The sequence below is a fragment of the Cystoisospora suis genome, assembly GCF_002600585.1.
Source record: "Cystoisospora suis strain Wien I chromosome Unknown contig_444, whole genome shotgun sequence".
Lineage (NCBI taxonomy): Eukaryota > Apicomplexa > Conoidasida > Eucoccidiorida > Sarcocystidae > Cystoisospora > Cystoisospora suis.
In genome coordinates, this window is record NW_027153245.1 from 23,787 (window position 1) to 46,942 (window position 23,156).

At 52.3% G+C, this 23,156-nt stretch overlaps 1 protein-coding gene across 1 annotated transcript; it reads right to left on the reverse strand.

Annotated features, from left to right (window-relative positions):
• Positions 1–688: 688 nt before the first annotated feature.
• CSUI_001137 (uncharacterized protein) lies at positions 689–22,121 on the reverse strand. The gene is made up of 15 exons (XM_068061343.1): positions 21,993–22,121; positions 21,066–21,333; positions 19,738–19,818; positions 18,617–18,705; positions 17,643–17,794; positions 16,684–16,791; positions 15,491–15,601; positions 14,583–14,685; positions 13,519–13,558; positions 12,948–12,954; positions 9,110–10,164; positions 7,409–7,686; positions 6,807–6,902; positions 3,170–5,715; positions 689–2,327 (listed from the first exon to the last, which is right to left on the reverse strand). Exon 14 carries the CDS (start codon positions 5,708–5,710, stop codon positions 4,535–4,537), a length of 1,176 nt encoding a protein of 391 aa, XP_067926676.1. The 5' UTR covers positions 5,711–5,715; positions 6,807–6,902; positions 7,409–7,686; positions 9,110–10,164; positions 12,948–12,954; positions 13,519–13,558; positions 14,583–14,685; positions 15,491–15,601; positions 16,684–16,791; positions 17,643–17,794; positions 18,617–18,705; positions 19,738–19,818; positions 21,066–21,333; positions 21,993–22,121; the 3' UTR covers positions 689–2,327; positions 3,170–4,534.
• Between the last annotated feature and the right edge of the window lie 1,035 nt (positions 22,122–23,156).

Below are 23,156 nucleotides of genomic sequence, written 5' to 3' on the forward strand. Positions count from 1 at the left end.
ATTATCTCCGGATGCCGAAGTCGCAATCAACTCTACGTTGTTTCGTTCGCCCTCTTCAACCAGCAGGGCCGACCATGGGGAGGAGGGCGTGCATGCCTCCTTGTTGCATTTGCTAGAGTTTCGGGGAAAGGTCTCCCAGAGAAACTAACCTCGCAAAAAGCTTTTTCAGGGCACTGGAAGACATGTGAACTCGGAGAACTGACTAGAGGAACAGCCTTCGCTCTGCATACTTCAGCATCAGTGGCTGGGGGGGCTTGAGCTTCTGATTCAAAGGTAGCGCTCCCGTACGTGTCGTCCCCTTCCTGCCATTATCCGGATGTCCAAACACTGAAATGACAAGTGATACGTGGTGGTGTACATCACCACATTCTTACTACACGTTACCGCACGGCACAGTCGTCCGGTGGAAGCACGAGTAATGAGCTACTTCGGCCCCCGGGAGCGTGGCAAAAAAGCTTATGCTAGCTAAGATGAGCGGTCGCAGTAGTGTGCGACCGCTCCGCTGCGGCGGCGACAAGAGTGCCCGTGTCTGGCCGTATTGAGTGCTGAAGCTGCTGCCGGCTTTTTCGGAAGCGAAAATGGAGAATGCTCGCAGTCTCGAGGAAGAAACTGAATTTTTTCTCTGGCGCGGGAGTGCTGTCACCCTGAGTGCGCTCTCTGGGCAGCGTTGACGGAAGACCCGGGATCCGTTTGAGCTCAACCTTGGTTTTTTGTGCGGGTCGTCTTTCAACACAGACGTCGTTCTAAATGATGATGTGTGAATACTGTTCCCATACCAAATTCCCGGTTCTATGCTGCAGAGCCTTCGGCTCGTGTGCGAAATTGGGTCAGGGAGAACAAGGGGCCTTGGGACGTAACCTGTGTGAAGAACCATATAGTCGTGAGCCTCACGTGACGCGCAACCACCTCCGTCCTTTGATGTGACGATGCACCCATAAGCAAATCGATAAATAAAGCAGCTTCTCAGCGGAGAACTATGTTCTCCCTCGAACTAGGGTCAGCTTGAAAGCTAGTAGCACGCCACCTTCACCCGAGCTGGCACACACCACCCGGGGCTGCTGCGACGGCACTCTGCGACCCCCTTGACGGAAAAGGCTTAATGCCGCGCTGCGTTAGAAATGAACAGCACCTCAACCAGTGGCGCATGCCCAGCTGGACTGAGGCATTCACCGGCAGGTCGAGGACCCTGCTCCCCGGGGAGGCACGCCACAGAGAACTAAAGGCCGGCGGCGTACCAACAAGCGGAGTTTTGAGTATGAAATGTTACGAAGCTTGCTTCCAGATTAGCAGTCTATGTGGGGCAGTGACTTCTTCATGATGTCGACTCAGCTGCCCCCTCGTGGCCGCGTCGTATTTCTTCAAGCACCTTTTTCAGTCCTTTGAGACGGAGGGTGATCTCGTCGAGCCGTTGTCCGAACTCCGTGGCTTTCTTTGGGCTCAGGACCTGCCTCCGTTTCAGATCTGTGACTGCTTGCGAGAACAATCTCGGGAGCTCAGCCAACTGCAAGATGGCTAGGGAGTCCTCGATTTGCCACCTTGTTCGCGTCGTGGGAACTGCACTCTTAGACGTTGTACGTATATTGTCCAGCGCAGTCTGCAGGACGTCAACGAGCCGCGACCCCTCCCCCAGGCGGTTCCCGAAAGCCGCTGCGAATAGTGACACCTTTAATTCTGGGTCATTTTTGAGTCTAGCCCTGTCCCGCGAAAGCTCTAGGTGGCTTAGCGCCCACATTTCGAGCCGACTAACTGTCTCCCTGAATAGCTTTTCTGGCTTTATACTTTCTTCGGATGTTGCCTCACTCTCCTACGGGCGAGTCACACCTTTCGCCGGCTCAGCTGCGACCAAAGAATCCTCCGCCAAGTGTGCTGTCCTGTCTCGAGCGGGCAGCTCCTTGTCTGTGAAGAGTGTACCAGGCTCGGGTGCGTCCTCCGCCGGGTTCTCCCGGTCAAGCGCCCCTGCTTGGGGCCCCTCTCTCGGGTCAGCAAAAGTCGCATCCAATTGCGCAGTCTCGGGCATTGCTAATTTTCCTCTTCTCCGCTTCACACCTACCGCCACAGCCGCCAACAAGCTCGCCACGGTCAAGATAACTGTGATCAAGTTAACGGACGGTTGAACTCCTATGTTGGAAGTATCGGGGTCAAGCTCTCGATTGTGAGCGATCTATCTTCGAGCCGCTCTCGAGGCCACAGATACTGGTTTGACAGCATAAAGGCAGCTAGGGCAGCTGCACTCATGAAAAAACAGATTCGCCTCGTAATCGTTTTTCTCTCCATCGGAGCAGCTCCAGTTGCGTTTCATCCCTTCACAGCCTCCCGGATAGCCGCAGCTGCAACCACAGCACATACCATGAAAAGGGGCAGTGTCATGAACTTCTTGCTTCTTCCGTAGGAACCCTCGCCGACTCTCAGTAGATTTTTTGCCCGTCGATCTAAGCACGGGAGCGGGTAGCTCATCCGCGCTGGACTCCTCCTCCCCACGGGAGGTGTAGCCACTCAAATCCTCAGGACCTGTCTCTTCACCGCTTCCTTTCATCAGATCGAAAGCTTCCTCAGACTGTGCAAAGCAAAACATGAGCGCCTGGTGCGAGGGCCGCGGCTACGACCGCGCTCCACAGAATTACGCTTTTCCTCCGTTGCCGGCGCCTCCAGGGCGCGGCATCCGACATATCAGTACTGAGAAGCCACACACACAGGTTCTATTATACCGACACACTACACATAATAGCTGAAGAGAGGAGTATCCAGCTAAATTCCAGTATTCCAGCAACAAACATGAAGTATCCTGGCACGGTCACGCGGACGGGCCCCAGTTCAACAAAATGACAGAATTGCATGCGCTCAGCATGCTGGACCTCGAGCAGGAAGCACCTAGCAACAGACAGGGCCACCGGCAGAATGGTGTGTCACGCGAAGGAAAGACGGCACAGTTCTGGGGGGAAAGGCCTCCCAAAGCAGGAAGTAACAGGAGAGACAGTGTCTGTACCCCCCTGAACCACGGAAGAGCCCGCCCTACTCCGGCGGCACCTGGGGCTGCGCGGTCGGAGCCGATTCTATAAGGTCACAAACATTTTCCTTATTACTCGTGGACAGCTGACCCTGTTGAAGACTCCGCACCTGCCCCGCAAAGCTCCCGAGAAGAACCTTCTTCCTCCCAGCTCTAGCGATTCACCTAGAGAGAGTTGGTCTTGGCACTTGGAGTTTCCTTGGTTTGACTGCTCGCCCTTCGGTCGCGCACCAGGGAACTCTGCTGATGATCACAGGAGATACAATCGATTCTGCTTGATGTCACATACCATGGACTCGATGACAGATACAAGTAAAATGCTTCTCCCTGGAACACGATAATCCTGCCTCCTCTCCACACCCGTCCGCCCACACGGCTCTTTCGCCGGGCTTCCCAGCAGTCTGCCGCTGGAGCCCGGAAAGAGATACTACACAATCCTACGCTGTGCCGACACCACATCACGGACTGTAGCAGGAAGGTTATTTCAATCAAGCTGAAAAGCCTGCACCGTGGTAATATCTGCCGGAACGTGCCACCACTCAGGAGTCGCTGTCTCTGTTAGGATCGCTATTGTGGCTGTTACATTTCATGAGGGCAACGTTCCACCATTTGCTCGCAGCACAGACACATGCCGCCACGGGTCTCGCTCTGCGGCTGCGCAGTATATCATGTGTGCGTTTTCGTTGAAAACTCCGTGTTTTAGTTGCGATCGAGAGTTACCAATGCGCAGGCAACCCCACCGGCCGGTGCCCCTGTTCCACTGCGGACCAAACAGTGAAGGAGCAGCGTATAGAGAGGGCGCGCAAGTGGGAAACCCAGACGGAATTATCGCTCCTGCCTACGGCCCGCGTTCCGTCGAGTAACATACAGCAGCGCGCCGGGTACCACACAGCCAGCAGCCCCGCGGATCCGGACGTCCCCTTGCGGGCGCTGCGTACTGCAAAGCAGTCGTCAAGGTACGCAGATAGCAGTCGTCAAAAATTGCAATTGGGGTCTTCCAGTGGGCGGGGTCAGGCAGAACAAGGGACCGAGGCGATGCAACCTGATAGAGAGCCAAATAGTTCTGGGCGTCACGTGACGTACAACCGCCTCGTCGCTGTGCTGAACCGATGCACTGGTAAGGTACAAGGCAAACCGATATGTAGAGCCAGCCGCCGGAATCGGCGCCTCAGCGAAGAGTAGTGTTCTCCCTGAACAAGGGTCAACTGAAAATAGAATAGCACGTCAAGTGCACGCCAGATGGAGTGCACCCCTCTACTGCAACGACACTCCGCAGCTCCTCTACGTCACTCCACGGGAAAACTTATAATCGTGCTGAGTCAGGGCTAGAAGACCTCGACCACTGACTCCGAGTCTTTATGACCCAGCTGCGTCGAGGAACTCCCTGGTAGTCTGATGGACCTGCTCCCTGGGGAGGAACGACACAGAGAACTACGACCCGGCGGCGTACCAACAAGCGGAGTTGTACGTGTGAAAAGGGACCGAATCTTCCGGTAAGCAGTCTATCCAGGGTTGCTGGGTGTGGCGTCTTCATGGTGCTGACTCAGCTGCCCCCTCGTGGGCGCTGCGCATTTCTTCGAACGCGTTCCGTACCCTTTTGAGACTGACCGTGATCTCTTCGAACTGTTGTTCGAATCTGTCGGCCTTCTCGGAGCTGAGGACCTGCCGCATCCGAAGATCTGTGATAGCATTCGCAAACCATCCCAAGTCATCCACATACTCCAGAAGCCTAACGCAATTCTCGATCTGTGTTGCCGGACGCTGGGAAACCGTGTGCTCCGACGCCATACGCGACTTGTCCACTGCAGTCTGCAGTTGGTCAGCCAGCCGGGTGCCCTCCTCAAGGTGGCTCTCGAAAGCCGCTACGAGTTGTGTCGCCTCATCCTGAGGAACCTCTTGTCCATGTGGGAGTAATATCTGGCGCTCTACAAGCTTTGTCCCGCCGAGAAACCATGCTTCGAGTCGAGAAGCTATCTCAGCAAAACCCGCACCCGACTTCGTGCTTTCCTCGGACGTTTTTTCGCTGCCCAGTTGGTGAGTCTCATCGTTTCCCTCTTTATCTCTCTTCCTAATGCCGACCACGACTGCCGCGGCCAAGCTTGCCACGGTCAAGATAACGGCGGGCAAGGTAACGGACGGTTGAGCTCCTGGTCCTGGAAGCACGCCAACCCTGGCCGGTCCATCTTGCTGGGGCTCTCTAGGCCACAGGTACTGTAGACACAGCACGACCGCAGCTAACGCACCTGCGGCTCCCAAGAAGAAAGCTCGGCTCACAACCGATTTGCTTTCCACCGGGGCAGCCACTGTTGGTCCCATCACCGCCACTCGGATACTGGCAGCTGCAACCGCAACCGATACCATGAGAAGAAATAATGCCGTGAGCTTCTTTCTTTCTCCGACCGTTTGTAGAGGCCCTCGCTGACTCTCAGAATACTTCTTCCCCATGCGCCTCGGAAGGGCAGCAGGTGGCTCGTCCGCGCTGGACTCGTCCTCCATCACGGATGTGTCGCCGCTGAGGTCCTCAAAACCTGTCTCCTCACCGTTTCCTTTCTCGAGAGCAAAAGCTTCTTCAGACTGAGCAAAGCAAAAATTTACAGTTCCGAGCGCGAAGGCCGCGGCCACCACTGTGCTCCACAGAATTAGTCTCTTTCCCGATTGCCGCCGCCACCACAGAGCGGCATCGGTCCCTGACCAGATGGCGGCCATTTGGCCTATCAGGTAAGGGACACGGTCAAGGACAGCACCAGGGAAAATCCTCGATACCTTTACTGAGGAACGACACAACTCTGAGCAGACACGCAAGTCGTCAATAACTAGAGGGGCATCCAGCTGAATTCCGGTGTCCAAGCAGCTGGAAAAATTCAGTCCGGCATCGGTCACGACCGCGTCCCGTCAACCGAAGTGACGAAAATGCATGCGCGCATCACACTATCTGCAGGAAGAAGCCCGCCATCCTATCTTCCTCGGTGGAAGACAGGCTACACAAGCAAAATGCAGCAGAAGTCCTACATCGGAACGCTCACCAGCGAGGGCAGGCGCATGGGAGACAAGGGGGCTCCACCGCTGTGAACCATGGAAGGAGCGTAACCTACTCCGAAGGCAGACCGAGTATGAGTAGACATCTGATAGCGTAACAACGTTTTTCCACAGCTTTTTCTTGGCACAACGCTATTCCTATGACTGCCTGCTGACCAGCGTCCCAGCGCTCTCGAGGAATACTGCCGTCTGGCTCCAGGATAGTTTGACGTCGCGAACGCCGCTTCGCGGTGGAAGGTGTGATGACCGGCTGTTCGGGGACTAAAGTGGGAAAGATCGACAAAAATAACCGGACTGTACATTCGTCGTGGCTCGCAGACTGCTGCTGAGAAGTCCAGGGGCCTCTTCACATCGCTCCCATATATACCATATATGACCAGAACACCCATACTACACAAATACCAGCTGAAGAAGGTAGAACCACATACAAACGTGTCTCTGTACATGTAAACTATGTTCGACGCTTCCCCTTCGCCTCCTGTGCGTGCTGAAGAGAAGTCATACTAGTCGGAGCCTCCCCTTGAATTCGGACGTAGGAACAATATGCTTGATGGCATACCTATCTGCCTACCGATCCTTCTGTCGTGTGCCGCACTTCGCCAAGTTCCGTTGCATCCACACGTAGATGTATACAGTGGCCGATGTAGATGGTGCCTACAACGGCGAAGCTCGGAAGCTCGTCTATGAAAACCGAAAGACGGGCAGCCCCAGGAGTTGAAAAAACAAGTGCAGCAAGATAGAGAGGAGGTGAGGCATGGATACTTACCAGGGGTTCTTTAGCGAGAGGAGTAATCGCAGAGAAAAACGGACAAGTTCCAAGAACGTGAAAGTCAGCGGAGGACTGTCGCGTGAAGCGAAGCCACTGTACGGAGAAAAGAATGAACAGCACGGGGACGCAAACAGCCGTGTTGAATCACCACCACTTCGTACATTATGGGCAAGCCGGGTCCTCTAAACGCAAGCCAGCAGTGGGTATATACCAGCATCGGATCGCACACACAGACCAATCGCCATGCACATGCAGGCACGTCACTTTAAACGCTCGGATCTATTCTGTCCCGATATACACAGGCAGGGAGATCAAACGGACATACAGACATGGCAGCACATAGGTACGTACATGGAATCGTGACGTCACGGAGGAGAACCAGTCCGTCTCTGTAGGCTCTCTGATACACGGACGGAGAATGGAAGAACTCAGCAGCCAGCAGAGGAGAGTGGAACAAATTTGCTCGCCTGCCGAGAAGAGTCGTCTTTACCCTAGTACTTCGTGGTGCTGAAGCGCCTGAGGGAGTGGAAGTGTAAAGGAAAGAAAAGAAAAACATCTGAGCCAGCCGAACTGGCGCCACACATATACCAGGAGATTACCGGATTCTCTCTCGTTCAACTTGACGTCCTTTCAAGCCAGCCAGCGCTATGGTTGGTGAGCGCCTACAACAGTCGACCGCGGTGGCGGCCCGTGAGAGGTAGGGGTCCCCAAGAAGAAGGAGAAGAGGAGACAGACGAAGAAGGAGACAGGAGGGAGAGAAGAAGACAAAGAGAATCGCTCTCGAATGAAGGGAGAGCTATCTTCGAAGCATCCCTCGTACTACTGACGGTTATGCAGAAGACAGAAATGAGAACTTGGCAGGCGACAGAAGAAGAGACTTCGACGCAACGAAGGAGGAAGAAAAAGTGCCCGTCGGCCGAGGCGCCATCGGTACGAGGGTGGCGAACAAGACAGAACAGCACAAGAAGGATAGAAGACTGGAGTGAAGACGTGGAGAAAAAGAGAAGAGAGATATAGGAGATGGGCACTTGACTGGAACAACATAAGCAGATCCAGTTCAGCAGAGACAGAACACGCTGAAGAAATATCCTAGAGGGAACAGAAGTTGAGGCCAAATCGCCGACAGTTTACCAAACCCCCCTCCTTCACTTCTGTTCTCTTTTTGTTCTCAAGTGACACTGAGTCAAGCACAGACTTCGAAGTACGTAGAACGATACTTCACACAGAGAAATGCATTTTTCACAACGAACCATACATGCACGCTCATACACGTACCGGTGTATACCGAAACTTGTGTAGTCGTAAAGGTTCCGTGCGTGTCATTATCCGTAGAACCCGTGCGCACAGTGAAGACACAACGCCTTGCTACAACTGTGATTTGGTGAGAACAGGCGGTGGCCACCTTTCTCTGTTCACTCTTTCATCTCTTCCCATAGTGTGGACAGGGCAGCAAGGAGCAAAGTCGTGCGGGAAGCGGAACTTCGAATTTTATTGATAGTCTGAGAACCGGAGCTGAGATCCAGAAGACTGATGTAAAAAGAGAAGGCAGCAGAGCGCACGGAAAGAGAAAGAGTCCTCTTCTTTCTTTCATCTTCCCTGCCCCCCACTTACATACAAGAGAAAACGTATCTACCCAGAGTTTATACACGAGATATCTCCAAAGGATGTTAACGTCATAGTGATGTATAGCCACTGCAATTACAACTCAGAATGCTGTCTATCAGAGTTCAAAAGTCTGACTTCACCACATCGTGCAAACACCATATCACTCAGGGTATCATTTTACCGTACCACGGTGGAATTGCTCCGCTACAATAGTCAGGTCACTGATTCACCCTCTCAGGTCGCCTTCAGCCGTTACTAAGCATTCCGTAGGTAGCTTAATGGGTGGTAACTACAAAGTGGCGAACACCCTGCATTACCAGATTAGAGTAGACTGCCGCTCGCTCGACAGCCCTCGAAGAGAGTTAGAGAAGAGGAGAAGGGAGGAAAAGAAGGAGGAAGAGATTGGGAGGGAGTTCTTTGTTGGGAAACAAGCTCGCCCACCAGCCGCAAGGTGCTAACTGTAGTCACTGTAGTAGCGAGCACCAACCCTGTCCAGCTTCGGAGTAACGGGATCACCCAGCTGACCGTCGCCTCCAGCCTGTTGACGGCATTGGCGGCGGGCCCAGCTGGTGAGCGCGGAAGGGAAAGCGGCTCCCACCGAGACTGCAGATCGAAGCGGCAATGGTGACTGGGCCAAACAACCAGGGACCTTGTCTGGCTGCCGTTGCTGAACGAGAGAGTTGCAGAGAGCCTACCTTGGCTTAAAACGTCTGAGTTTTTCCGGTGAAGTTTGCACACAAGGTGACGACCAGTTTCCTTTCCAGCCTGCCCTTGATCGAGAACCGCTGACCGTGATATCGTGAAATGCCGTGAAAAGATTGCCACGGTGGTGTGGCCACTGAGGCAGGGCCCACTTGCGAGGATATCTGTGTGGAGCAGAAGAAGCGCTGGTGAGGGCGGTTGAAAAGGCAGAAGAAACAAGGACGAAGGTGTGCCTTTTTGAGGGACGGCGCAGTTAGGTTATGGAGTGTGATGCGATCGCAAGAGTCTCAGGAGACGAGAAGGCTGAGGTTACACGGGAGTAAGAGCGAGGATGAGACTTCAGAAGGAGCAGAAAGAAATTAATTTGCAGACGACGTCTTGGAAGAGGGAGTCTATGGAAAGGGGTCTAGGTGTAGTAGAGGACTATCACACGTCTCCGAAAAACGAGAGAAAAACAGCGGATTTGGAAACAGCGATCTGATACCTACGACTACGGACCAGCAAATATTCTCGTATATGTCACTGTTCTTCTAGCGCCTGGATAAGTCAAACCGGCTAAGCCAGGACCAGTGAGAGCCAGGAAACGGGTTACAAGTCGAAGCCTCCTGCCATCTCAAGAAGAACTGACAAGAATTTTTCACTCAGCCTGCACCAACGAAGTGGGGAAGAGTCAGTGAATGGAAAGGTCAAGGTATGGAGGGAGGGTACGACGTTAGAGGCAGTGTCTCAGCTCCAGCGATGACCGTGAGGAAAGAGAGAATCTCTGACGCCTATAGCAAAAAAGTGGATGAAAGCACGAAGCTGTATGTTTTCCTGAAAAAGAGAAGGATGTGATGCAGAGGGATTGACGGAGAGGAAGTGGCGTCAGAAAGACACCTCCCTCCTGGTGTTGTCGCATTGATCCGAAGAGGTTGAGACAGGTCAGTCCGGAGAGCATCTGCGCGGAGTGCTCCCGAGCAGTCTTCTTTCAGCTGTCCGCAGAGAACTACTCGGAGCTTCCATCGGGGTCGGCACGGTGCGCTGGCAGCTCGAATGCACGTGCTCAAGACTGCATAAGCGAGAGAACACCACAAGAGCCCTTGAGAGATACCTTTCATGTGCCAGGAAAAAAACGGGGGATAACAGGCAGGGTTACTGACGGAGTAACACATCAGCTTACGGGGACGAGGCCTCTTTCACGCGGGCCCCCCGACGCACGGGCACCCAACTACGACGAGCGAGGACAACCCCCAAAGTTTTTCTGGTGAATAAGCGGTTCACTCGCAATGTGCCACTTGACGGAGGACGCATACGGCATGGGGGATGCTGGTGACGTGTGACAGGTAGACATCACTACGCGCCTCGACGGGGCACAGGAAACTAGATCGCGGGCTAGTGTGTCGCCGGCATCACTCCGACGGTGTTGGCCCGCTGGGCCCACAGCTGTTCAAGATAGTGTGGTCTGCTCGGTACATGCACATGTTTTAGTCTCAGGTAGTATCACCACAACAGCACTGTACCGCTGTTCCTCACGGAATTACGCTCCTCTGAGCCTCCACGTTCGCGTTCCGGGTATGCTGAAATGACGTGACCTTGCTCACTTGGATACACTTTTCACGTGTTGCCCGCACACTCTACCCTATATTCTCAGCTCTGAATGATCGTAGCTGGGGCGTCTGGGGAAGCCGTCTTAATTTGTTTGTGAAGACCGGGGATCTATCGCCTTGGCCCTGCACCGGCCGACCTGTTCCGGCACAAATTTATCCTGTCCGGCTACAGGAATGCCCAACGCCTACCCGCCTGGGCCTTCCGGTTTTCTGAGAGCACGAAGAACCGCCACGACAGTGCTGAATCCACTCCCCCCCGCACGTGTACCGCTCGACACCTGCATGGATGACCCGACGCATCGAGCCGTTATACAGGTGAGCACTACCTGTCTCCACACAGATCAGTCCGTGTGGGCGCGATCCAGCTGGGTAGGGTAGCCAGGGAAGCAGACCGGCAGAGGCAAAAAAGTCCTATCCGAGCGACCGCAGCTAAGATCCGCAGGCAGACCCCGAACCACGGGTACACGAGGAGGCAGGACTACACCACCCGCATATTCCTTAGTAAGCGGCTGCAGTGTACTGAGCCTCTCCTCCGGAGTTGGTACCGCCTACGCCGGTGTGCAACAACACTCTACACTCACGATCAAGCACCCTGATTCTGCTTTAGCTAAGTGTGGAAGGCGGGAACCTTCGCGTCAATCCACCTGACTAGTGAACTGTGTTGTCGAGGCGGCTTGTTTGAATCCCGAAAACGCGGACGCTGGCCCGCGTGACGGCTAGGAACGACGATCTCCCCTTCGATAAGGGAGACTCCGACTCCGTACGTCCCCCGGTACGAGGAACCTGTCATCGCATGATGCGTACCGTCGTCCCCTGCGCTTGGGCAAACCGGCAGACCGGCGTGTGTCCAAGCACGCTTGTCGAGCTTCGGGACCTCCCAACCCAGCTGTCCGCTCCCCTCCATCGTGGAGATACACGTGGCCCAGGCTTCGTGGTCTCCAGCTGTCCGCCAAGATGCCAGGCGTGCGTTCCCCCTCTCAGTCGTACACTTATGGGTACGCCCGTTTCGTCCCACGGATAATGCAACAGCGGCTGACAGTCAAAGTGCCCAAGAACAAGACCGCAGAGATAGGATTTCTGTTTCTAAGCATGAGGTCGCGCGCACATCCAGACAAGTTACCAGGAAGGCGCGGTGCGTACGAAGGCCTGTGCGGCCCCTAACAGAAATGAAGACGCGAAGCGCAATCGCCACGTTGCACCCGAACCCAGGCTTGTTGGCCCGGACTGGGCTGAGATTAGCCTCGCATCGCCGGTCGGGCCTAACGGTCGGCTGCCCTGCGTCAAGTGCGTGTCCTAGCTTGTATGGAGGGCATTTGCTGGACATCGCTTCGCGACGCGAAAGAGGGCGCGAGCACGGCCACTCCATCCGTAGCTAGCGGGCGCTTCCGTAAAATTTGTTGCTCCCTGAGGCTCTCCCCATTTGATCGTTCTTCTCTTTTTTAGATTCGTCGAGGCCCTAAAGCGGGTCTCTCCTTGCTTCTCTACACCGCTTTCAAAGTGTCAGACTCAAGAAACCGAAAGGATCACGGTTACAGAGATGAACTGGGCGGAAAAAATGCCACGCTGCCCCATGTGCGGGGGACTTACATCCGGTGGCAGGCATCTGACTGCCCAGGAAACAGCTGCTATCCGAGCAGAGGCTATGAAAGAGACGCGGGGTCAGCACCATACCGCTACCGGATCATCTATCACTAACGTCTTGCGTGACGAGAATCCTATGGCAAACCGGAGTGTAGTCCACGACTCGATCGGCAAAAGAACTGCATTCTCCGCTGTTGACGCCAAGGGCGGGAACGAAAGCTTGGGCGCGGCAGGATCGTTGTTTCCCTGGAGGGCCCTGGAATCGAGTGATAAACGGGATCCCGACACAAGCGGAGTTTCTTACCACTGGTAGGGGACCTCTCAACTGCTTCAGGACGCTGTTATCTTTAAGAAGCTTGATCCGTCTTGAAATGATATTCGGCCGCCCCGGAGATCTCTACAAAATCGCAAGTGCTTGGAATGTTGAGAGTATCTGATCTGTTGCTTGTGTGCGTTTTACTATCCTTCCTCCGCCCTCCGTCCGTTGCCTACATCTTCCGCAGGTTTTCTTCATTTGTTTTCATCGCGCTCACTAAACTAGATCTCTTGTTTGCGCCGACATTTCCCTCGTAGACTTTCCGGGTGTTAAGATGGATCACCGGTGACCGAACTCGTGTTCACGACTCCTCTTCATCAGCGTTGAGCAGCAGTAGAGGGTCGACCTTGGATTCCTGGGAGGGACAGTCAAAGGATCGCGTATATTCATGTAGAGTGCTTTCACTGAGGCCAGCGCCTCGACAGGATAAACAGGTCAAGATGCGGGTTCGTGTCACCTAGGATTTATGTGGATCGCCAGTCTACACTTGACACGGCGCAGTTCCCATTTCATTTGTGTTTGCCATTCACAGACAACCAAGGTTGGTGGCCGCCACATTTTTGCCACATGCGGTCGTCCAGACACTTCAGCACCCGGCTGACTTAGTTGCTAAGAGCATGTGCTGCAGGTACAATGGGAGTTCACCCGGCGGGGCGCTCAGCGCGGTGCAACCACATAAGGTTGGGAGCAATTTCCAGTGTAGAAAAGGAACGTTGGTCTTGCTGGCTGTAGCCTGAAATACTCGGTGTTCCGTTGACAATTTCAGATGGCTCGCTGCCGTGTGAGGTGCGGGGAAAATGATGTACTGATTTATAATCTCTGTACGCTGGTTCTATAGGACAGACTGCTAGCTTGTATGCGTGGTGATTTCTTAAGTGTGGACGGATACTACTGTATACGTGTCTGGTTGCTATCCTACGTGAGTCAATGCCATCCCAGTTTGGAACCTCGTTCGCGGCCTGCAGGAAGAACAGTCCAGGCACATACACCACGGAACTATCGAATGTTTCGGGTCACGTTTTTTTCCGCGTGCCTTTCACCCGTATCCCAGCAGGCAACCAGAATGTCAAATTGCAACGCCCCCCATGAACACACGCATCCGCACACCTATATACAAATTTATACTGCTCAGCGGTATCTGATTACACCCTCAAACCGCTATGCCTGTAGAAGGCACTGGTTGCGTGCACGCCGTGTAGCGCGGTAGCCGTGTGGGAGCGTGGAAAGCTCTGTGCTAGTTAACTGTCAATGTAGTGTTACGGCGCGGCCCCGCTGGGGAGACGGTGGAGGGAATGCGTCTTGTCCCCTGTTGAGTGCTGAAGCTGCTGTTGTTGCTTAGCATGCATTCTCAAGGGGGCATCCTAGAAAGATGTGACATTGTGTTCAAGTTTGAACGCGAATATAGGCACATGCACCGGCGCACCCCTGTACGTAAATACATACTGCTCAGAGATTGAAATACAACCTCAAACTATGTCCACAGCCAGGTTTCCGAAGACACGCTCGTACCATGATACCAACCCCACAGTCACCGCTAGGGGTCCTCACTTCCTTTAAGAAGATAGCCAGGGCACCCTGCATCCAAAGCCGCCTAGGAGAATCATGTGAGCAGCCGTCTATCGGGCAATATGATTCCAGTACAATACTAGTCCGACCATCAAAGCAGTAAAGGCCGCTACCCCATGAGCTAAGGTGCGTCGCACGTTTATCCTGCATACGACCACACGACTTACTGCTACCAACGTAAAAGCAGAAGGCATGTATTTGTAAACGCCTGCTTCCCTACCTCTATCTTGATCTATTTACCTATATCTGCGTCTGTACGCAGTCGCACCTACGTATTCAAAAAACTCCATTGAACCATTCCCATCAGGCGGCAATGACTACTTCACACCATTCAAGGAACATATCAAGCGCATTAGCACATAATTTTAGGTTAAGAATAGCACCCAAAACCATCAGAAAAGCTTTTCTCCTTTTTACCTCTCTTTCAGATTCCAGTAATCATAGAGTCCGTCGTACCGATCCAAATAAACTATCTGACCATCAATCGACTGACTTGCCACCTGCACATCGACGATATCTCCTGAGGGGAAAGACAGACCTGCTGACAAAGAAAACGTCAATGATGCTCTGTCAACATTTATTCAATGATTGCGGGACAGCCTACGGAGCCGCATACGCTTGTGCAAAAGAACCGGTTATGCACAGCACCGTATGCAGTATCCGTTATTTGCACATAAGTACAAGATACTGGTAGACTTTTCGTACACAAATTCAGTCTGTTGGGATCCAGAGGGGAAGGGCACAAACCCGCGCGCGAGAAGCCGCCGCGCAGGTGCTGAAGGATCCATCAGCATTCTTAGCCTGGGGTGGTCCGAGGAAATGTGGAGTGTAGTTTTGGAAGAGGAAAAACTGTTTCTGGAGAGTAAGGTGAGAAGGATGGGACGGCGGTGCTTGCTGTTCGCTTTCACACAACCGTTTAATCAGCCAGATGACAACGACAAATGTTCTTCTTTTTCAGGGCAATCTTTGTAGATACCTACGTCTCCGAAGTACATATTATTGTTCGGATGATCGCGTGTAAGAATACAAAAGTATGTACACATGAAAGCAATCTGATACAGTGAAGTTCCCTTGGTTACACGCATCATTCATGCTTGAACGCATATTCTGTAAACAGCAGTGCGCTGCGAAGTATACCAGGAGACCTCTACACAGAATGACATCGACAACCACCACACACATACACGACAGACAAGAGATAGGCTTACGAGCACCCCATGTGCGACCTGGCTCGACGTTTCGCAGGTAGTCACCTTTTTCCGGAAAACGCTTCACCCCTTTCTTTATTCGCCATAGAAAACAAGGAAGGAGAAGAAGGAACTCACCAATCTTGATATCGTGAAACCGGGAGAGCGCTGCAGGTGTCGAGACAACTCCACTACGGCCACAATTCAGTTTGAGAGTGAGGCCGCTACATGTTCTCGCTGCTACCATGCCTATACAAGAATACAGCGGACACGTGTGTCTCCCTTGTCGACGGTGTGGAAGTTCTACGACCTCTAGTCATGTATGTCGCTGCTTGTGGACACAGGAAGACGTCTGAAGTCACTCGGTTCCGCTTGCCTTCTTCTATCTCTCTTGGAGACGTGATTCACAAACTCACGCGGGAGCCCCCACCGATATCTCCGCATTCTGCACTAAAGGCAAGACTTGTTCGAAACCAGGTTTCCAGGCCTTTTGAAGACCCGCATCACTCCCGTAAAGAACATGTCACCAGTGACAAACATACACGCCTTGGTCTACTGTGAGGACTTTACTGCTCGGCCTGTTTATATATCTTACTTCCGGTGTATCTATGAAACGAAGAAAGGCGTTCTTGTGCCACCTCTCTTCTTCCATCAAGTCCCCGCCACACATCGGTCGCCCCCCGTCACACCTGACCCAACGCCACACGTTTTCTTCAGATCGAGAGAAATACAGACGTTAGGATACGACAGCAGAGTCCCTTGCCTTCGATGTGCATTTCTCCACGTACACCTCTGGTACATATAGATACACGTAAACATTTATGGCAAACACCTTATGCCTCTTCGCTCAGCTCAGGTAAAGCAAAACGAATCCTGGGGCTATAGTATAAAACGTCAGTTCATTGGCTGGCGTTCATACCCACGCCCGCCCGCTGTCCTTTTCTCCGTTTGCCTCGACGAAGAACATGACCGATTTGCTTTCCGCACATCGACCTATCGTAATCAAACGGATAGTCATGAAACAGAGACAGGACGGACCAGCCCTCTTACTGGTTATCCTACAACGTCCACTACAGGCGTTCCCACTGACTGCCGCCTGCTAAACCACCTCATCTGGCTAAACTGCATCCGTTTGTGAGTGCTACATTGCTACGACTGCCTCCGTTATGGTAGTTGTTCAGCGTGGACCTTCAGCACATCAACCACCCAAACTTAGGAGATTTGAAAACATGTGTCTACTGTCCCTAGTGAAGCAGACACAGCTGCACGTCGGACCAGAGGGAGGAGGCAAGAGAAACACCTGTTGGCATGCTATCGTTCGATTTGGATACCTTGGAGAATAGCACCCCGAGTGGCAATCTCAGCTGCAGACCGGTAGTGGCAGTTCAGGTGTCTGTACCGCAGGTACTGATTGGTGCGCCTTACAACTTCATCGCTAGCTGCATGCATGAGCAGTTAGCAGCTGACAAATCTGGGAAAAGAGAAGCCTGCTAAATCTCCGCATTTGGAAAAAGAGGAGAAATGGCGCCGAGTTCTCGCACCACAGCTATATGTGTATGCACACGTAGACAGATATGTGAACATAGTGCTGGCAACACCGGCAAGCAACTCAAGAATATATATGGGTTTCTATAAATATATATATGTATGTATGCCAACTACGTTATCCCTGCTTTCGAGGTCGACTGCGACTTGTGACGCCATCTGATGGCCTCATCCCCCTAAACTCGGCGCAGAAGAGCTGGGCACCTTCAGACCCATTTACCAGAAGGGGGACAATACGGTCACTTCGTTGAAGAAGACAGCAGGCTTCTTCTTTGGTAGAAATGCTAGAGGATAATACAATACAGAGGTGTATATACTCGTGATCTACTTGTTTCTCTCTTAGGCATCCCGGAAGGCAAGATTCCCCTCTCTGTTGTGTGGCCGGCACTATCCATCCATACCGTCTATACTGGACGAGCGGCTGATGAACGCAGCGTAGAAGGGGGAAAAGAGGACTGACGCCAGACAGACAAGAAGCAGGAGTGTCTGGGAGTGAAGAAGCAGGGTAGAGAGAGATACAAGTGGTTTACGACTTCATAGGGAGGTTAACAAAGTCTTGGCGCCGTGTGGGACAAGACAAGAACGAACAGACTATCAAACACTATGACCGTGATTAAAAAAATGGCTATTTGGTATGAATGCCTTTACATGCCGGAACAAGTAGGGTAGCGAAGGAGGCAAGCAAAGAGAAAGAAAGGTGTGCGTATTTGTATGGATTTCATGACTATTTCGGGAAAGAACTCACAGACACGAAAGGAGAGGACATGAGCCAGGTCAATCAGATGAGTGACCCCATACACTGCGTAACGTAAGAGATCAATCGACAGGGGACGTCCGAACCAAACGGACGAATCGACATCCATCGCCGCCTTCGCCGTCTTCTGAATTCCCTTGTCCCTGAGCAGAGGAGCAGCACCACCACCCCCGCCCACAAAGAGCTTTCTCGCGTAGATACACTCTGAACTGAGAGTTAACGATATATCGATAGAGGCTTACGTATATATACCCATGAACTATGCACACCTCTTCTTCGTGTGCACTTCGGTTGTACATGCGTCCCTGTAACTATTGTCCAAAATCGTATATCCCCGTCAATCAGGACAGTCAAAATAACCCCACAGACTGGCTTCAAGACTGTGGCATCGACGCATGCGTGAGAGCGAAGCTCAACATACCTATCTCCTCTTGTATCGATGGCCGCCTGTCGCGACTGGATGTGTACATTGTCCACGTGAGCGGTCGAGACTCTCAGCGAAAAACCACCATGAGGGGAAACAGGAGCCTGCCTTGTACTCAGTACGTCTACAACTGTGTAGAGACAACAAACTCGCTCCCAGGCGGTTAGCTAACTTCCTCCAGATCGCGGTATATCCGTCGTGTGTTTTCTCAGCTGTGCAAAATTGTCAGCAACAACTCTTTTTTCATAGGTGACCCCACGTAGGCTACCTCCTGCCTGCGCGCGTATAAGCGTATATATATACTGTATATAGGCGTACACATACGTACAAAGTCAACTGTAGATCCTTTCTAATGCATCCATAATGGAGAGGCTCAGTCCCGGGTCTGTCTTATTATTCTTCTCCTGTTACTACAGAAATCTACAAGGAAATCAGTATCAAACACATTACATCAACCCCGAACCAGCCCTATTTCAACATTAACCTCTCCTTCTTGTCGCTGCCCCCTCTGCCCTTGTGGAAGATAAGAAGCCCTACATACTGGAGATTCAGAAAGGTTCGGAAGAGTTCAGCAAGAGAAGCCTGAAAGAGCATGTCGCCATTCTTCTCACATAGCAGCTGATGGGCCACCTGATACACAAGAAGAAGGACAAAGAAGTAGATTATAAAACACGCTGTACGAAGACTTCTTCCAGCACACATCTGAGGGGTCTGTCCTGATGCGAACTGACAGGAGAACCACCTATCGGTTTGTGTCGTTTGTTTTGCATGAGAAAAAAAAAACCACCAGCCGAGGCACGTGCACATATCACCTTCGATTCAGAAAGGGGAGGTGAGCTCGATGTCTCTAGTGGAGAGTAGACACTTGAGCAAGTTTGAGAAGAGATCACGGACCTACTGCGTTACCAATCCCTCTACAGGTCAGACGTGCCCAGTGCAGATATCAGGCGTATGTACCTCGTAGACGAACCACGGGAGAGACAAGGGGAAAGTGACCAGCGCACACAGTAAAATGCATGTAGGGAGTGTCTCTCTCAGTAGCGAGGACTTCACTGGAGGGAGAGACGGGGCCGACTAAAGTGGCCTTGAACGCTTGGTACCCGCGACTCTTATTGATGATTCGCAACACTTCTTTCGTTTACACATCCCGCGGTGATAGAGAACGGCACTAACAGACATTCCGAGACAAAATACAGAAGCTCCCTGATACAAAGGGCTTCGGCGTAAGAACAAGAGAGACGAGGCGCATAAAGAAAGCAAGACATGTATTGAAGAGAATACCGAGGTACGGTCTCCGGCGGGGTCTATCTGGAGACAATCAAGCTCAACCAGAAGAGAGCTCCCAGTCACGCCAAGTAAGCACATACTACTCCTGTCTTCCCGCAATCGAGCAAACAGCATTACACTCTTATACTAGCAGCAGTGGTGCTGGTCTTCTCCCCTCCGCACCTCTTTCCTCCTTGTCCCCCCCTCCGGACAATGCTCAATGGTTTTTGGTCTTCTTCCTCAAGTTTAGGACGCTCGGAGTATTTCGAGTTATTTACAGATCTTCAACGGAGAGAAAATAGCTGCTGGGAGACATGTATGAGTTGACTGTACCAGGTTAGCCGGATATGAACAAATCAACCAAACTAGGAAAGAGAGAGAGGGTAGGGAGGGTACCTGAGTATCGAAGACATTCCGAAGTTTGATGCCTTGCTGATGCAGCAAAGCAGATGCGTCCTCCCGGCAATCATGACAGATCTGTTAAGCGAGAGAGTAGAAAAATAAAGGAGACTGAGGAAAAGATGAAAAAGAAGCAAGGTCGACAGGTGGATGCGGAGCTGCACACCTCATGTGAAGAAGACGCAGGGACGAAGTCAAGCACTCAAGGGAAATGGAGAGGAAGAGAAAGCCTAGGACGGAAAAAGCAGGAGCGGAAGTAGAACAACATGCAAAGAATAGAGAGAAGAAATGGTTACTTTACCGAGTGTACAGACTGTTGTGAGTCTTACGATGGCCTTGTGGAAGGGGGGGAGCTAGGTGAAAAGAGAGCCGATCCATAATCTGCGGCGTGCGCTCACTTGAAGAAAACAGAGAAGTCTCCTGTCAATTCTCTGCATGTTGCTAGGATTCTGCTTCCTTCTCTTTCTTGTTTCGCGCCCAGGGTTACTACGTTCACGGAGAAGTGGTGATGAATGGGGGGGGGCACTAGACGAACTTACAGAAGGGAGAAAGCCACACGACGACTCCAAGCACACAAGGGAGAGAGCTTCTCCTTTTATCCACGTATACCACATGTATAGTACACTGGACCTCTATCTGCCCGGCCATCCCGATATCCGCAACATGGTTCTTTAGAGGCGTTAACAGTAAGAGAGAAGAGAAAGGAAACCAGCGATGAATGCATATGACATGATAGACACTTGCGTATGTTTGTGTGCTTTGAAAGAAGCGAAACTAGGAAGAGAGGTCCCACTTCAGCATGCAGCAAAGGTCTTTCTTGCATGACAGAGACAGAGCTGGTTTTTTCCTCCATACTTTGAGAACAAAAGGGGACTCAAGTATGTCTTTGAGTAAGGCATTCCCAGCAACCACTCCGTCTTTGAGTGCATCGAGAACGAGTGTGTGGGTGGTGGTAGCCAGCTGGAGAGTACACAGACGACCAAACCGGCCTAAGCTGACACCTTCGCAGTCTATTGCTACTAGTCGTTTTGATAAATCAGATGACGTGGAGGGAGAAAACAAGCGAGAGGGACTCAGTGAAGGCAGCGAATCGACCTCATCATCAAGAGCAGAGTGACCAGAATCTTTAGGTGAATCAAGAGAAAACCTGTCCTGCTGGGATGGACCAGAAGAAGCACTGACTGAAAAAGAGTTAGAACAACCGGAGGAAAGGGAGGCTACTGCTGACGGAGACAAGGACGTGCAGGTGTTCTGGACCATCAAATATGTTGTGAGTGGTGAAGGAGCAAGTACAGGAGAAGGAGAAGATGAGAGGAAAAGCTCACGAAGAATCTCTTGGCAATCATCAGGGTCGTCGAGCAAATGAACCTTTCGCCGAGACGAGTGAGAGGAAGTCGATGCGGAAGAACGGCGAATGGGAGAAGTACAAGACGAAAACGAGCGGGTGAGAACGGGAACGGGCTGAATGGGCCGAAGGGATGAAAGCAGCTGACGCCCGGAGGTTGCGCAGCGTTTCCGTGTCTGTGGAGGCGGACGATCGGCTGGAAGTCGAGGGGGGAACGAACACAGTAGCCTATCGGCTGCCACTCCACTCTGCCAGGGTCGTCTCCAAAAATAACAGAAGTTTACAGTCTGTCCTAAGCGTGCGAGACAACAGGGAGTACACTTACAACCAGAAGAAGACGGCCATCGACATGCAAGAGATAAGGCTGAAGGACCAGAGGCGGAAGAAGGAATCAGCGGCGAGGCGTTGCGGCGGAGGGAAGAACAGGCCAACGGGACCGCACAGCTAATGGATGAAAAGAAGCGTAGAAAAGGAGTGGAAATTGACACACCCGAAGACGAAGGGCAAACTGAAACTCCAGGGCAGGAGGAGAAAGAAGGAAGTACAGGTTTTCGAAGAGCGGAACAATGACGCAGACAAGAAAAGCTGGGAGGTGTCCCCTGCCTGCAAAGAGGGGCCCAACCCGTTTCTCTCGGACCTCGACTCCTCATGTTGCACAAATTACGAAGAAAGTGAGGATCAAACCTTCAGGCGCGTACGTGGATCGCGATTTTCCCTCTGCGTGTCTACGCCTCCTCCACCCGCGGTGTCGTCCATTCTCTTGCCTACGTTGTAAGCCTGCTCTTATAAAGCATCTAAGCTTCCATACCACAGCGGTCCTGCCCCTACGACACTCTTTGTTAGAATAGAGTTACCTTTGTCCGCAGCTCGAGCTTGTTCTGTTATCTCCGTTGTGCGCACAGCTCACCTCTGTCGTCTCCGGCAGCGGAAGGCGGTCCGGCCAGCCTCGGCAACTTACGATTGCGCCCCGAGTGTCGCCGCCTATTTAGAATATACCTCATGAACGCATCTGTGACCACAGCGCCGTCTAGATGCACGAACTCAAAGTGCGACTCGCTGAATATCTCGATACGGTAGCTACGCGCAGTCAGCCAGCATGGGCTCTCGACCCCAACGACCCACTGCACCGCCAGGATCCGCCGGCTCAACGAGCATGCTGCATGTGAATGAGTTTGCTCTCTCAGATCTCTGTCCTCAGTCTACTCGTACTTTCTGTCTCCCCTGGACACATCATGACGCTCCGTGATGCAGAAACAGGTGTTGAAAAGAGAGCTGGGCTCTGTATGTATTGAAGATCTCTTGCGTTCATCTCATCCACCGACGGGCACGTTCTTTGCCTGGGGGGTGCCTGCCAGGTTGGTACCGCTCACCGCTGCCCTCATAGCCTGTACCGTTCGTTCGGGGTAAGGGAGGCATGTCGGTACAGTTAAGGAGTTCCTTTCAGTTACAGAAACCATTGACATCGTTTCGCATGGATCGTACCAGCCCCGTTCTTCACCGATCTATCCTGGTCCAGAGTATTAATGCGAAACGAGTGTGTATATGCCTCTGTGCTGGCATGGTCACCGGAACAGAATTTACTACCCTGCATTTAGTCCCGACAAACTACAATTCGGATCTAACTGAGGAGCCAAAAGCAGGTGCGGACCGTACAAGGATTGACTGTGTCCCCCACTGCATTAAGGTTGTGTATTGAACATTCTGCAGGATACTGAGGTACCGTGCTGGTACCTCAGTATCCTGCGACTTCAGCGTATTCAGGGTTGGTAGGGAGAAATTGGTTCCATTGGTACCTGGAGCATCTATGCTCATATGTGCTACAAGGGAGATATTCCATTCGGATACTAGCCTTATTGCTTAAATTGTAGTAGGGATAATACTGTGCGTGCCATGGCTCTTCACAGGCTTGTGGGCGGCGCTGTCGTACGGGATCGACCCCCCGGCCTCTGCTTAGAGGGAGTGGGTGGAGCTAGTGCCAGCTCGATTGTTATACTCATTGACCACTCTGCTCCCTGTGTTACGTGAGGTATAACCCCGGTCCGTAATGTAATCCCAGCAACTTGTACAAGGG

Coding starts and splice junctions, on each gene's coding strand:
- CSUI_001137 (XM_068061343.1), bottom strand. CDS start 5,710: ATGGCCGCCATCTGGTCAGGGACCGATGCCGCTCTGTGGTGGCGGCGG.